Source organism: Vigna angularis, chromosome 3 (assembly GCF_016808095.1).
Source record: "Vigna angularis cultivar LongXiaoDou No.4 chromosome 3, ASM1680809v1, whole genome shotgun sequence".
NCBI lineage: Eukaryota > Viridiplantae > Streptophyta > Magnoliopsida > Fabales > Fabaceae > Vigna > Vigna angularis.
Genome location: NC_068972.1, coordinates 29,302,129 through 29,319,058, shown reverse-complemented (window position 1 = coordinate 29,319,058; position 16,930 = coordinate 29,302,129). Strand labels below are relative to the sequence as shown.

Here is a 16,930-nt window from a genome sequence, read left to right as displayed (position 1 = left end):
TAGCATTTCCTTTCTACCTTTCCTCTTCTCTTTCCATGTCTACCTATTTTGATTTTGTGAATACTGCTTATTCTGCCAATGCCTCTGATTACGATTCTCCTTCTGCATGTTACTCTGATTGTGATTCATATTCTGCTGATTTTTATGCTGAGAACAATATGACTCATCCTCCAACTTCTGAGAGTTCTCTTCGGGAGCCAGTTTCACTTAATGAGGATGATGTTCATTGCGTTCTCACTTCTGGACTGATAAATTTGTTGCCTAAGTTTCATGGTTTTACAGGAGAATGCCCACATAGACATTTGGAGGAGTTCCACATCATGTGCTCTTCAGTGAAACCTTCACATGTCCCTGATGATCACATTTTCTTGAGGGCATTTCCGCATTCATTACAAGGAGTAGCAAGGGATTGGCTTTATTGTCTTCCTTCAGGGTGTATCACTTCTTGGGAAGATCTTAAGCGATTGTTCTTGGATGAATTCTTCCCTGCTCAGTATGGTTACAACAACGATTCTGGATGGAATGACACTAGTTTGGGATGGTATGATGCTCCACAGCAATATCAGGAAGCACCATCTCAGAATGCTTTTATGCCTCCACCAGTCCAGCAATACCAGAGTCAACAACATGATGCTCCTGTCCAAATAGCTCCTCAGCCTTCTACTTCTGAGCCTACATTGCAGGAGTTGTTGGAGCAGATGACCATGCAGAACCTTCAGTTTCAGCAAGAGAACATGCAGTTTCAGCAGGAAATAGGAGCTGCCATTCAGAATATGACTGATCAGATAGGGCAGATGGCCACTCAACTCACTGAGGAACAGTCTCAAGATTCAGAGTTACCATTTCAGACTGTTCAGATTCCTGATGATGTTAGTGTCATCCACATAGGAGATGGGGAGCAGAGTCATGCGCTTACTACTGTGCCACCTACTCTCCCACCTTCAAATGTCCCTATTCTTGCGATTGAGGAGATAGATCCTGATGATGATTTGGAGGACCAGGAAAGTATAAGCAGAAATTGTGAGCCAGGTAGACCACTTTCATATTCCACCACTTTACCAATCTTCAGGGAAGTGGAGGTAAACATACCTCAATTTGATTATGTTGATGATTATGCTGTTGAGGGGTATGTTGATGATTATATTGTTGATGAGAATGTTTTTAATTCTCCCTCTATGCATGATGAGAACCACTTTTTGCTATCACATCCAAATGTTTATTCTCCATGCACTGAACATGAATCTGAGTCTGTTGTTGATATTGCTTTTGAATTTGAAACTGATTCATGTTCTGAGAGTATATTTGTTGTTCAGCCTGTTACACTGGGATTGGGTGTTATACCCCTGCGTGTCAATTCTTTGGAGCCACAATGTACTAACCATGTTGCAGGAGGTACATATGAATTTGACCAACAAACACCCACAGTGGAAGACAAGGGTGCTTACATACACAATAGTTTGAATATCAATAGGCACCGGCTAAACCCACTCATCAACAATCTTTGCTTCTTAGATCTAGTTGTGGAAGACATTTCCCTGCTAGATCAAATCTGGAGGATGAAGAAATTCTTCCTCAAAACTTCCCTGCTGGATCCTATGACGGAAGACATCTCCCTGATAGTCCAAAATTGGCAACTGCCACCATGACCAGGGGTGTTTTCTTTTTCCCTTCTCCCCCTTTCCCTACTTTTATTGCACTTGTCCATGATCTGTTCAATGTTCTGATTTTTGATCTTATACTTATGACACATTGAGGACACTGTGTAGTTTAAGTGTGGTCTATTGGGGGAGATTTTTATTTTTCTTTGTTAGTTTTTGTTTTCTTTGTTAATTTTTTTTTCTTTTCTAGGTAGTTTTTGTCGTGTCTTGTGTACAGTTTTACATGTTTCTCTTGATTTCTGGACTTTGTTTAGGTTGTAGATGTGTCTTTCACTTCATTAATACTCTGATATGTTTGAAATCCTTGCTTTTCTCTGCTTGGGAAGATGATCATGATGTTTGAGAGTTGAATTGATTGCGACACAAATGCCTTGTGTGAGAATTTGAGCCACTTTATGTTCTTTCTTATGTGTGATATGTCTCTTGATTGCTTGCACATATGCTTTGGCTTGACTCTTGTTGATAATTCTTGATTGATATGCATGTTTGGAAGTGATAAAGGCAGTTTTGTTCTTGAGCCTCTCTAGCCAAATAAGCCTACCTTGTTCTAATCCTTTGAAAACCCTTTTTGAGCCTACACTTTCCCCCATTTCTTTGTTTTGAATGCTCATACACTAGCCCTAAGTGAAAAACCATGATTACCTTAACCTTAGGGAATTTTGGAGCTTTGGAAGTGTTTTGGGAACAAGTGTGGTCTTCTTGGGGATTCTGATAAATTGGCTAGTTGGTTCCTCTTCTTGTTTTGTTTTTAGAAATATGATTTATATCTTGTCTCTTATAGTTGTGTGCTAAAGAGAGAAAAGAAAAGAGATAGGATGAAAAAAAAAAGTGCAAAAAAAAAATGAGAAAAATAAAAACATTTGTGAATAATGGAGTCAAGAAGAGGAGGGAATTAGGGGTTGTGGGTATGATTTGACTGTGTTTACACTTGTTCCCCATTGCTCCTCTATTTCTTTTGGTTTGTAACTTTCATCCATAATTATCCTCCCTTGTCCTTGACCCCATTACATCCATAAAAGACCTTTTGATTTGAACATGCATATATTTTGAGCATTGATATTAGAGGCTTGCCAAGTCTGTTTGTGTTTGTTTTCTTGAGTGCATTGAGTTGACATTTCTTACCTTAGACACTTGAGAGAAACACTAATAGTGCATCTGTGAGGTTTTGTTACTTTTGATTCACCTCTTGAGCTGATTGATCATTTTGCCATATCTTGAATTGCTTGGATGATTTCATGAGTATCTGCTTTCTCTGATTCATTCTGTGTTGGAATTGTCTACTTCTTTTCTCTGTCCAGATTTCTTGAGGACTGTGTAAATTCTGTTTGTTTCCTTGCGAGTCTTTGTTTTCTGTGTGCTAAGTTTGTGTCATACCCTGGATGTCCTTCGAACTGTTCCCTGATCTGCATCTTAATTTTGCCCAGGAGTGCAAAAGACTAAGTGTGGTCTATTTTGATGAGTCAATATTTTCTCAATTTCACTTACTTTATTGTGCTAGAATTAATCGGGGAATTGTGCTTAATTGTCCAGTATTTTCTCATTTTTACTAATTGTGCTTAATTTGACCAAAAATTCTAATTTTAATTAATTTTGATTATTTGAGCAAATTATTTGCATTATTAATTGCAGGGAAAAGGTTGGAAATACAATTTGAAACATTTGGAGGTCAAAAGAAAATGCCACATCAATATACTTTAAACTAAAATGAGTGAGAGAGGTGTGGATTTATTTCTTTTGGGGGTGCACATGAAGAAGTAGCTCACGGCCCAGCAGCAGCAACACCTGTCCAAGGATGGTCAAGCAAGGACACAGCAGCCCAACAGAAAAGAAAGAGGTCCAGCACGTTGAGTGGTGTGCACGGTGAAGAGAGAATGTTGGCTTACTATTGGAGGGGTGACGTCCATCAGTAGCACACATCCAAGGGCTTCACGGGGAAGTTGGTCTAGAGGAATGGGAGAGAAGAGGGCGTGCGTAGGAGCCGCGAGGAGGTTACTATTTTATTGGCTTTTGAACACTGTTGAGAGGGAGTTCCAGTAGGGTAGTGTAGGACAGTGAGAGGATGGGGGGCTACGGCTGAAGGAGGCCAGCCGCCACACTCTCATACTTTGTTTTCTTTTTCTCGGGCTTTTGAACACTTTCTCTTTGAATGGAATGAAAGGCTGGAACGTTTTATTCTTGAAGTTTATCATTGAATGAAGCTTTGGTTTAGCACTTTGCATTATTGAAGTTTTATTTTATTCTAGCTCTCATTGTTTTTCCATTTGAACACTAAGAAGCAACAACACATGATTTCAAATGGAGAGAAGAAATGAATTTACTTTCCTTTAAAAGCCACGGTCAAGCTACTTGATGAAATTTTGCTGGGAGAAGTGAAGCACGGTGCCCCTTGCCACATATTATATCATAGTATATTCTCCCTTCATTTTGGAAAAAGGAGGCAATTGTTCAGGGAATGAAGAAGAAGTGCCCACGGCTGCAGCGTCCAGAGAATGGGTTTTCGTTCATATTTTTTATATATTATATAATATTAAAATTTTGCTTTATTGTGATGATATTCATTCAAAGCTGCTGCAACGTGCATTTCAAGTTAGCTAAGTTATGATATTCTCATTTCCAACCACAGTGCAATTTACAAGCTTTATTCCAACGTGCATTTAATTCTTTTTAGCTCATCATTGCATTTTAATAGTTTTGGATTCCTTTTTCTTATTTCTCTAATGCATTTAAATTAGCTTTGGCTTTAGGAATGTTTAATTTACTGTTATCATGTTGTCTGTTCTGTTCAGTTTATTTATCTTCTTGCATTTTCAATTTCCTCACTTATTTTAGAAATCGTTCGGTATTCACGCTTTGTTAATTTATTTCATTGTTTTCAATTATGTTTGGTTGTATTTAATATCCAGTTTTAATTTAGTTCAATTGCATTCACAAACCTTTCGCAAACCCCCCACTACGTGTTTGATCTGAGACTAAACCCAATTTGGTTCTTGAGAGACGACCTAGGAGTCACTTCCTAGTCTATACTGCATTAATTTTGCAATCAACTTTTGTGTGAGGTGTGACACTCTCATCAATCTGCTCTTAAGATCTATTTTTGAGAAAATTTGAGCCCCATGTAATTCATCCAACATATCATCAAGTATAGGGATGGGATGTCTATATTTTATTGTGATGTTGTTGATAGCCCTACAATCACAACACATGCGCCACTTCCCATCCTTTTTGGGCACCAACAACACAGGTACAGCACAGGGGCTTAGGCTCTTTTGAACCAAACCCTTATCTAGTAATTCTTGGACTTGTGACTCAATCTCTTTGGTTTCTTGGGGATTAGTCCTATAGGCAGGCCTATTAGGAAGAGTTGCCCCTGGAATGAAGTCAATTTGATGTTCTATTCCTCTTAATGGTGGAAGCCCATTTGGAATTTCTTTGAGAAATAGATCATCAAATTCCTTCAAAAGTTTTTGTATTGAAAGAGAAAGAGTAGTAGTCTGATATTCACTAGATGTGCAGGTGAGTGTTCCTTGGCAAAGAAGAAGGTATGAAGGTTGCTCAACTTGAAGTGTGTTGTTTAAAGTCTTTTTATTTAAAAGAACTTCATGTTGAGTGACCTTGTGGGAAGGAACACTGGACTCTATCACCTCTCTTTCTTCACCGCTCTTTTGTTTTGTAATTTTTTTCTTTTTCTGTTTCTTTTCCTGATCCCTAGCAGACTTCATTTGTGCTTGATCTTGTGCCACTTGGGTAGGTGTCAAAGGTTGAAGCACAAATTTCTTGTCTTGTTTGTGCACAATTATGGTATTGGTAAGACCATGGTGTATAGTGTTATGATCAAATTGCCATGGTCTTCCCAATAGCACATGGCAAGCTTCCATGGGAACTACATCACAAATAACTTCATCTTTGAAGTTCCCTATGGATAGAGCCACTTTAACTTGATTCTTGACTGTAATGTCCCCATCTTCATTTAACCAATGAAGTCTATAAGGTTTGGGATGGGGTATTACAACAAGATTCAGCTTTTCAACTAGTTTGGTACTAAACAATTGCAGCAAGAACCACTATCAATAATTAGAGAACAATAGTTTTCTTGAATTTTACCCTTGTATGAAAGATGTTCTCTCTTTGTGATAGTTGTTCCAGACTTGGTTGACTGCTAAGCACCCTTCTCACCATGAGAAGTTGACAATCATCCGCAAACACTTCCTCTTCTTTTTCCGTTTCACTCTCACTATCATTGGTGGGGGATTCACTTTCACTGCTATAAATGTCCTTTCCCTTTAAAAGAATGGTTCTTTTAGTAGGACATTGAGCAGCTATATGACCCCTACCTAAACACTTGAAACACTTTATGTCACTTGTGCGAGTGTGTGAAGAGGACTCTTTGTTTGGTCTTTCAACTATTTTGGCTAGAGGTTTGAGGGGTTCTTTTGCTTTAGTAAATTTCTGCTCAAAGGGAGACTGAAATCTTTTGGCAGAAATTTTCCGCTGATTTTGTTGTTCTACCTTTATACACATTTGAACTAGTTCATTCAAATCTCTATAAGGTAGAAGTTCAACTTTATCCCTTATTTCCAAATTTAACCCACTCAAAAATCTAGCTCTGCCTCTGTGATCCCTGCTCTCATTATGTATAACTCCATCTGTTGTCTATATCCTTCAACAAACATAGACTTTTGTTGCAACCTTTGGAGCTTATCCATAAGTTCCCTTTTATAGTAAGAGGGAATGTGCCTTTTCTTGAGAGCAGTTGTGAGTTCATTCCAATATTTAATGGGAGGAAGTTTTTGTCTCAGTCTCTCTTTGACTAGAGCAGTCCACCAATACATTGCATACCCTTGAAAACTAAGGGTAGCTAGAGAGACTTTCCTTTCCTCCGACACTTGTTGACAAGCAAATATTTGCTCTACTTTCATTTCCCAGTCAAGGTAAGCCTCAATGTTATCTTTCCCATGAAAATGAGACAATACCACATTGACTTCCTTAGGAGGAGGAGGAGAATTTTCATAGTCACGCCTATGCCTTCTTGATGAAGAAGGATAGTAATCTCCTACTCTTAAGGTTTCTTGCTCACTCTGGGATTCTCCACTCATGCTTCTCTCCCTATATTGAACTTGTTCATCTCTTAGCATTTTCAACTCATTAGTGACCATGGCATTGTGCAATTCTCTTTGAATCTTTTCTTGCCCTATTTTCCTTTCAATTTCTTTGAGTTGATTGACAAGAGTTTGAAAACAAAATTGATCTTTAGGTTCCTCATTAATTCTAGGGGAATGTCTTCCAGACATTTATGAACTTAAAAATTTTCTTGAAGTAAAGACTAAGAGAGTTCACTTGAGGACAATATTCCAGGTAAGAGAGGTGGACCTTGTAGGTCACTTAAGTACCAAGTCTTGCCTTGCCAAATATATCCTTAGTTACTTACTAAAAGTCTTTAAATCAAAATCACTTCTAAATTCACTAAATATATGAAGACACAAACAAACACAAAGAAAGAAAACCTTAGACTCTAAGGCCGGACTCTAAGACTTCCTATGCGAAACTTGTAAAATTAAAACGAAATTAAAGGTGAGGTCTCCTAGGTGAGGCTTAGACTTTTTGGATCTAAGACACACTCACCGCTACCAATTTTAAAATCATGAGACTTTAAGTCAAGTTAGCAAATGAGGGAAGAACACTTATGAGCTCTTCTACTTCACTTGCTTGAAATGGCCAACTTACAAGAATGGAAAAGAAAATCAAAAAGCAATACAATGGAAACAACAAAAAATTTGGGAAAAACACAAAGGTAGTTTAATGTGGCAGCTTTGGTTGCTCTCAAACAAGTAATGAATCAGAAGTGATTCATGCAAATCTTTCAGCTGCAGAGTGAAATATGCTGCTGTTGCAGCAACCAGATTTTATGCAAACCAGTGAAGAACATGGTTCTGCTGCACCAAAAATCAGCCCCAATGTTGATCTTTCCTTGCTCCAATCCACTCCCTAAGATGCTACCAGTGTTGTGGGACGTTTTAAGATAGTTCTGCACCCAACAAAGAGCTCATACAAACCACCAATAATCAATTATTAAGCCAGAAAATCAACACTGCTGCTACCAGAAAACTGTTAAACCAGAATGCACAACTGTAGTTTTATCAAACAGCTTATGTGCAGGATTTTCAAACAACTTAAATCAATCAATTAATCGGTTTCCAATGAATGGTGGCACTCAAAATGAACTTAGGAAAGGATCTAGAGTGGATTTGAAAAGCAAGAAACAAAGATAAGTTGCAGCTATGATCAATTCGAAACCAAATTTAAAATAGGCAAAGTGTTTGATAAAATGCCTAGGAGAACGGTTGAAAATTGTGCATCAGAATTTTTGACATTTGTTGAGTACAGGTTCAAACAGCTTTTTTTACAGTGCAGTTTATGGTGGGATTTGAATTGTGCACTTCTTTTAATTCAAATGAACCAAGCTTTTGCTACCAATCTAACACTGAATCTGATGCATTAATCATACCAAACACTAAATTACAAAATCTACAACTTATATCAGAAAAAGTGTTGAAAATTGGTGGTTTAGATGGTCAATTTGCACAAACGTGTTTGGACTTTCAATTTAATGGTTCAAGCAACTTTAGTTTACCAAATATGACTTGTGCAAGCTGCCAGTAGAGGCTAAATGCTATCAAATCAAAATTTCACGAGTTTAGTTGCTTTTTAACACCAAATTTGACCAATTCACCAACTAAACTTCAGCAGAGGATTCAAACAAAACTGTAAACAACTTTTATGACTCCAGGACAACAAATTAAACTTGAACAAGACTCTAGGAATGACTGACAAGATGTCCAGAGATGAGTTCTAAGCTGGACAGATTCAAAATCATCAAAATCAGAAAAAAAAAACTCATTCAATAAAAACAATGCAGACTCAATGGATTTATGGATTATACAAAATGGTGCAACCAGGTTAATTGTCTTAGACAATTCACTGTTCAAATGGTATGCACTCATTATAATTGCATTACATCAACACAGCCAGGAATGATGTTTCCATATGGTGCAGTTTCAGAAAAAATGAAAAACCAGATTTAAAACAGATTTGGATAGGCATCCATTGGTACTGCACTGTGATGGAATTCAAGATGCACTGAGCTCTTTAATCATTGCTCATCTCATGTGCTTCTATTGAAAATCCAATCAAACACAGCAGATTTATCCCAAACCAGTTTCAACTCAGAAATTTGACAAAATAAACCAAAACACATTACTGGACATGACAAAATTAGATTTCTAAATTAAAAGACTCAAAGCAAAGAAGTGAACCGATTAAAATGATGAAAATAAAGAAATTAAAAGCTGGAACAAACGAATCAAACACTGGAATTTACTAGAATTAAAGTTGCAATGAAACAGTGTGCACAAAATGAAGAACACGAAGGAAATTGTGATGACAGAATGAAGGAACAATTGACTTAGGTGGAGCGTGATGCATAACCAAAGCTCTGAATACCACTTGATGAAGTTGCTCCAGCGAGAATGACAGATTGAATGTAGCGGGAAATAGAATCCAGAGATGGCAGCGGAGATGTAGAGTGAAAAATAGTGGTGTAAGTGATGGTTGAAGAGCTGTTTGGGAGGTGGAGAACTAGCTCAGGCGGCCTTCCACTGGAAGGAAGCTATATGGAGAAGGGAAGCTCATTGGGATGACTTTTGGACAGAGTTTTAGGTGCTGCAAATGCATCAGCAGAGTAAAATTCAATATTCTCAAAAGTATCTTTACAAGGGTGGCTACCATGAATTTATATGTGATCCATGGAGCTGCAACGAGGACGAAAGGGAATGACCCATGTGTAAAATGTGAAAGACTTATGAAAAATGTGCTAAAAACTAAAGCAGCACGTGAGCTGGTGGTGTTGAGGGGCAGAGGTGCTACCGTGGTGTGCTTAGCAAAGAGTGGTGGTGCAACTAGCAACTTTGACCATCAACTGGACAGTTTTACCCCTTCTCTTGGTGTCTTCAAATTCCACTTAAATTGAAGGAAAAGAACGTGTCCTGTTGTGTCCATATCTTCAAGCTCTTCTTGAATTCTTCTAGCCATACTTCTAGTAATGGGTCCATGCCCTAAGTCATCAGAAGGCCAATAAAAAGGTTATTAGAAACAAGTTTATTCAACTGTGCCATGTGTATATGAGCAAGCCTTTTGTGCCATAGCCAAACATCATCCTCTTTAGATAGCAGACATACAACAAAATTAAAAGAAGTTTTCTTAAAATCAATCATGTATATGTTGTTGTATCTCTTTCCAATTAATAACAGTTCATCTGTAGATCCATTACTAATAAGACAAAAGTTTGGTTCAAATGTTATTTTTAACCCTTTATCACACAATTGACTGATGCTAAGCAAATTATGTTTCAACCCTTGAACTAGCAATACATTATCAATCTCATATGTAGAGGGTGTTTGAATTTTACCAATACCGATGATTTTACCCTTATTATTATCACCGTAAGTGACATGACCAGTTGTCCTATGAGAGAGACTCGTAAATTTTGTCGGATCTCCTGTCATATGTCTTGAGCATCCGCTATCCAAGTACCACATAGATCTCTTTACTTCTTGTTCTAGACAGGTTCTAGTTGTTTCAGACTTGGCCATCATAATGAGATCAATGCCTTGTAGATCTTTCTCTTTGTTCTTCTTTTGATCATCACTAGGATATACATCTATCTTCTTCATATTCAAGAATATGGTAAACCTATCTGCCAGTAAATCTACTGTCTTTACTTTAAATTTCAGACTATTGATACCAACCTTCCTTTCTTTAGATGGTTTCTGGAAAAATTTTGTTCCAAACGACTCATGAAAACCATTAGTAACAGAGATACATTTATCATTGCAAGTAACATGCATGCAGTCATATTTTGATTCAATCTTCCTCAGTATTGAAGAAATAAAGGCCATTTCAGGATCACTTAATCGATTTCCCAAAAAAGATAATCGATTTTTTTTTCAAATAACTTTTGAAAATCAGTTCTGATGCCAATTGTTAAAAATAATGAGGCTTGTTTCTCAACACCAAGAGGGGGTGAATTGGTGTTTTGTAAAAACTTGCATTTCTCAATCTTTTTCTCAAAAATATAATGTTCTTGAAATCTTTCTTGTGCTGTAAGCAACTGTGTTCAATGAAACAGTAAATGCAAATGTAAAGAGATAAAGGAGAGAAAAACAAACACAATTTTTATCCTGGTTCGGTCTCAATGCCTACATCCAGTCAACCTTCCAATCAACCATTGATTGAAGGATATTTCACTATAATGATTGGAGAATTACACCAGAGGTTTTACCTTGAATACACCCTCACAAAGTAAACACCTTTCTCACTCAAACAATCAAATATAGAAACAACAACACCTGTAAACACAGCACCCCACGGTCTTGTTGCATAAACCCTTTGAGAATCCCCTCTCAAAGTCAAGAGCACATCACTCTTCTTCGTGGCGCACATGTCGAGGGAAACAACAAGTCACAGATTGCAAATCTTCTCTCCTGATCAATACAGATGCACCTACAGCCATGTTAATGTGCTCAACCAATGTAATCCACAAAGATGTCTCACAAAAATTCTTCAAGATTCTTCAACCTCCAGCGTTCTTGTTTCTTGGAGCATATTGAGTAATCTGTAAACTTTCTAATATGAAAACAATCAAGTGCGAAAGTTTAAGAATGATCAAAAGTTACAAAAACATAACCAATGCGTCAATTTATAGCTACTGTCATATCAAACGCAAAGTAATCGATTAGATTAGTAGTGTAATCGGTTACATAAAAATTGTTGTAATAGTATTACAACTAACTCAACTTCTTAATTGAATGTACAATTAATGTAATCAATTTGCATTAAATGTTGGTCAAACATATTTAAAAATATGAATGTTATAACAATTATGACAAGCATGAAATCATTTTTCAAAGCATAACAGACTTACTTGAATATACAACACATGTAATCGATTAAGCTTAACACTTAAACATATTTTGAAAACTTTCTCTTCCCAAAAAAACTCATGACAACACATTTGAAAAAGATATTTGCAAACACACGAGTTTTAATAGATTTAGCAACTAATGTAATGGACTCAAACTAGTTGTTTTGCCATAGTTCAAAACATAAGCTGTCTGATGACCTTAATTGATTACTACAACACTCTAATCGATTATGTCATGCAGATATGATTTTGTGCTTGTGGTTTTCAATACACATAAACATACAGTGTACATGCACAAATATAACCACATCATATACACAATCGTATGCCTAAACCACATAGTATGTCCAACATATGCATTTGTCATAGTATATGCGTATATCAAAGTAAGCATGTACAAATTCACATATGTATAACACAACACAGAAATAATTTTCTATTATGGCATTACAACATTCATGTGTTGTTGCTATTAATGTGTTGTCATCATCAAAAAAATCATAACAGGGATTGGGTTCAGCTATCACATTGCTCCCCCTATCAACATACACCATCACACCACCCAAAAATAGGTTTCAAACAAGCAAAGACTTAAGCAACAGTGAAAATGACTCAAAGAAGTACGAATGCACTAAACTAAGCTAAAATTTGAAAGCTTAACATGACCAAACTCAGAATGGACCAGTCAAAGAGAATTAATACGGTGAAAAGCTTGGATTAAAACTAAAACAGTGATATGCTATTAATTTTGACCAACCAAGCTATGCAAATTGCATTTCATTGTTTGTAACGGTCTGCTACACTTTTAGCAACATTCAATAACATCAACAAAGTTTGTATAAAGCTCTAGAATCAAAGGAATTTAATTGGAAAACAGATTCATGAGTTGAAACAGAATCAAAATTCAGCAGCAGAGTTCAACACAAAATTAAAATCAGAATGATTTCTAGTGCTTCAACTTGTATCAACAAGGCTAGAAGAACAAAAGAAGCTGGAATAAATCCTACAACATTTCATTAAGCTTTAAAGTGAAATTTACAATGGAGAGACCCTCTTATTTATAAGTGAAGAGGAGCATTCAATTTGACCTAATTCCCTCAAAAAATTCAAATACAATTCGAGCTTGGGAGCCAAGCTAGTTGGGTCACGCATCTCACCCCAAGCACACATGGAAAACATGTAAAATTTGAATTCTGATACATAGTGGCTGGGCTAGGCAGGGTTTTGGTTGGGCCATCTCTTCAATCCGGAAGCTAATTTCCTTCATCATTTATCTGGAAGTCATGCTCTTTAATTCGGAAGTCACTTCATTTGCTTCCTATTTTAGCTCCTTTGCTTCCCTCGGCTTCTCAAGTTTCTTGGTTGGTTTATCCATAATCTCCAAACCTTATTGGACCCTACAAAACACATATAAGCATATTAAAAGGAATCCTTCTAAGACTTAAAGAAAGAAAATCAAGAAAGAACATATAAAAGTTCTTCTTCAACTTCTCAAGTTCTTCTTTCAAGCAGAAACGAATTAGCTAGAACAAGAACATATAAAAGAACCCCCTCGCTGAGCGACTCCAAAACTCTCTCGCTCAACGACCCAGTTCGCTATGCAAATCCATAGACAGTAACCCCAGACTCCAAACCATTCGCTCAACGACTTGATTCGCTGATCGAATAAAACTCCCAGTGGTATCAGACCCCAACCTCTCGCTCAGTGACACAACTCTCTAGGCGAATCCTCCAAACAGTGGTCCAGACCCTCCAAGCACTCGCTCAACGACCCAGCTCGGCAAGCGAATAAAACTCACAGTGCTACTAGACCTTAACCTCTCGCTCAACGACCCTGTTCACTATGCGAATGTTCAGACAGTGTGCCACACCTCTCAACCACTCGTTGAGCGACTCCACTCACTCAGCGAGTCTGCATAATTCTACAGCACTAAACTACAGAATTATGAACATGCACCCAAAGTGACCAATTCTAAATATTTTTCCTAACTTTTTACCCTTCTAGATTGTGTTATACACCTAATTACTCTCAACCAAATGTGTCTAACCCATTATAAACTCATTCTAAACAAGCCATTACAAAATCTCAACCAGAAACTTACAAAAACTCAACTTAGAGACCCAAATTGAATTCTACCATTTGTGGTACAATTTCAATTAACTTAGGGACTCTAATAAGTCCCAAATGACTTACCAAAACTCTCCAAAATGACCATTTGCAAACAGAATTCCTAACTCAAGTTTTCACTAGTTCACTTCCTCAAATTGAGTTCTAAACCAAGTAGAACTCTACCTTATCACCACCATAAACTCATAACTCAGATTTCTACCATTTTAGATGCTAGAACATGACATAACTCAGCTCATACTCAATCCCAACTTTTTGGAAGCAATTTCACCAACCATTTCCTTACTCAAGAACTAATTTCTAGATCAAAATACTCTACAACCAAAGTTACCCTTTTCTTTCAACAATTCAATCAACACAAATCACTTCAACAGTGCAAAACCAACATTTCACACACATACAAACATATTCATCAATTTATACACATCTATCATCATACAAAGCATCAATTTTACCACTTTGCTACCATCCTCCCTAAAACACAATAACATTTTTCATCAAAACAATTCAGAATTCACATACAATTAACTTATACTACATACTTAAATTAAAAATCAAATATCTAACTTCCCTTACCTCTATCAAATTTGCACAGTTATTGATAAGTTCTCGTTGAAGCTATCAAATTAATACTACTTTTCAAGGCAACTTCAGTATTACCAAGTAGTATTCAAGAAAGTAGACAAGGTTGAAGTAACCCTGAGTCGTCTCCCAACGAACACGGAATTGCTTTTGACTATCTGTGAATCTTATGAATGTTATGCAATGCTTATGAATAAAAGTAATGGTTGAAGAGTGTTTAAAGAATAAATAAGAAACTTAAAAATAGTTACTATGAATTAGGCTTATTCCACTGCTTTTCCAAGATAGATTCATCATCGGTTATTCACGAATAATTGTTCAATTGATTATTGTTTAAGTTTCAAATTAATTAAAATACATTCTTAATTAATTTGAGGGCGATCATGCATTTAACCAAAGTAAATTCTCAATCAAATGCAAAACCTTTCTAGATTATTCACAATAAATTCAACCAAAGTACATTCTCAATCAAATTCTATTGTGTTTAATCATGTCTATTCTTAAATCTCCTCACCAAATTAAAAGCTAATCAATCAAAGTAAATTCTCAATTGATTATAGTTGAAATTATTACTAATCAATCAAAGTACATTCTCAATTGATAGTAAAAACCATTTAATCATATGAAAGTTCCTAAATTAAATCAAAGTAGATTCTCAATTTAAACCTAGAAACCCTAAAACTCATATAATCAATATGCATGTAGATTGAAACATATTATGATGCAAAAATCTTTGCTTTTAACAAGATAGAGAGATGAAAGACATAGAGAGAGAACAACTTAAATAAATAATCAAAATAAACAATTGCCTTAACTTAACGTAACCTCAGAATCCATCAGGGAATTACAGCAGAATAGCCCTAAATGCTTAGCTCTCCATGAATGGAGTTGAATACAAGATGAAAGAAAAGTGAGAGGAGTATGAGAGAGTGAATTCCTTAAGTGAAGTCCCTGGGTCTCTTTATATAGGCTTGATTGGGCTTGGACTTTGAATAGTTTGTTAATAAGATATTTTCTGTTGATATATTATATCTTCCAAATAACTAAAAGATTTGAATAATTATAACATTATTTGGAAGATATTTTCTGTTGATATTCTTTAATTAAATTAATTTAACAACTGAATTTTATCTTTTAACTTTTTTAACTTTCTAAAATTGTCCAAATGCCCTAAAACTTCTCTTATCTGCACTTTAACCCCTTTCTGAATTTCTGAAATTGCAAGAAAGCCCCTCAATTGACCAGACTTTGACCAGAGGAGGACGCGCCCAATGGGAGCTCGACACGTGTCAGGCTCCTTCCTTCCCAAAATTAGGGTTCAGAATTGGGGAAAGGGCTTTCCCCTCCGCCTCTGCCTGCCCCGTCACGCGACCTGCATTGCACCGTGAATGGAAAACGCTTCTTTGCTTCTCGTACCAGGATTTACGAATGGAGATGGCTCACGGCTTCTGAATTAGATTTTTGTCTGGTTTCTTCTTGCAGGTGATGCGTCGTGATCAATGGAGAAGAAGTTCATGATGGAGACGTGTGATGGCTGCCATGGATGTTGGGCAATTGTGAGAACGCGAGAAAATTGGATCTTTGTGGTTTTTCTGAGTGCAGGTTTGAAGATGAGCGAAGCTTGGATGGCAGCGGCAAGGAAGCTCGCGAGGTGATGGAGGTCAGTGTTGATGGAGGGGAGGCGTTGTGGTGGCGGGAATGGTGGTCGCGGCAACGGCGCGGCGACTCTTGCGTGAAGGAGAGAGTGCTCTCGTGGTGGTGCTGCTGGCGGCGCTTGGTTGCGGCGATGATGGGGAACTTCGCGACGAAGGAGGAGGAGTGCGCGACGGCTTCACGGCGGCCATGGAGGTTGCGCTTTGGTGCTGGCGATTTTGAAGGAGACGAACCGGACTCCGGCGATGGTGGTCGTGGTGGCAACTGTTGATGATGAGGGCGGCGACGGATCTCGCGAGGAAGATGAACGGTGGCCGTGGAGGTTGCGGCAACGGCGGACAGTGACGGAGCGGCGCGGCGTGAAGGTGGTGGCGGCTAGGGTTCTGTTGGATTAGGGTTTCTCTATTAGAGAAGACAGGGCTGACGTGGCAAGAGGCATGAGGTGGCATGTTCTGGTTGGCTAGATCTGTGTGGGGAGGATTTGGACACGTGGCATGATCTGGTGGAGTCTAGCTTAGGAGGGGTGTGTATAGGAAACTTAGGGAGGTGTAGTAGAAATGGCTTAGTGTTTGGGCTTGGTCTTTGGCCTGTTTCAGAAATAGGAGTGTATTTAGGGATTTTAGGGGGTGCAAGGGTAAAGTCTACCTGTTTAGCCCATCTGTATATTATTCTGCAAATAAAATCTGATTTTGGGCCTTGAATTTCCATTTGAACCAATAAAACTTATATTCTCAGCTGCACAAATAAACATTAGAACATCCAAGAATAATTTATGCGCTAAAACTTACTTTTTACATCTCTTTATTTTTCAAACCCAATAATTCCAATCATCACAAGTTCACTTAAAATCAACCATTTAAACACAATTATTCCATCAAAATTTTAATTTTAAAACATAAATGTGGGCATAAATATGCACTCATCACACCCCCA

The 16,930-nt window shown here is 37.4% G+C and overlaps 1 protein-coding gene across 1 annotated transcript; it reads right to left on the bottom strand.

The window, feature by feature from the left end:
• Window positions 1-6,247: 6,247 nt before the first annotated feature.
• Window positions 6,248-6,811, bottom strand: LOC128195845 (uncharacterized). Its single transcript, XM_052874534.1, has one exon. It carries the CDS (start codon window positions 6,809-6,811, stop codon window positions 6,248-6,250), a length of 564 nt encoding a protein of 187 aa, XP_052730494.1.
• Between the last annotated feature and the right edge of the window lie 10,119 nt (window positions 6,812-16,930).

Bases quoted from the DNA above. Each gene is read 5' to 3' on its own strand.
- LOC128195845 (XM_052874534.1), bottom strand. From the start codon at position 6,811: ATGGTCACTAATGAGTTGAAAATGCTAAGAGATGAACAAGTTCAATAT.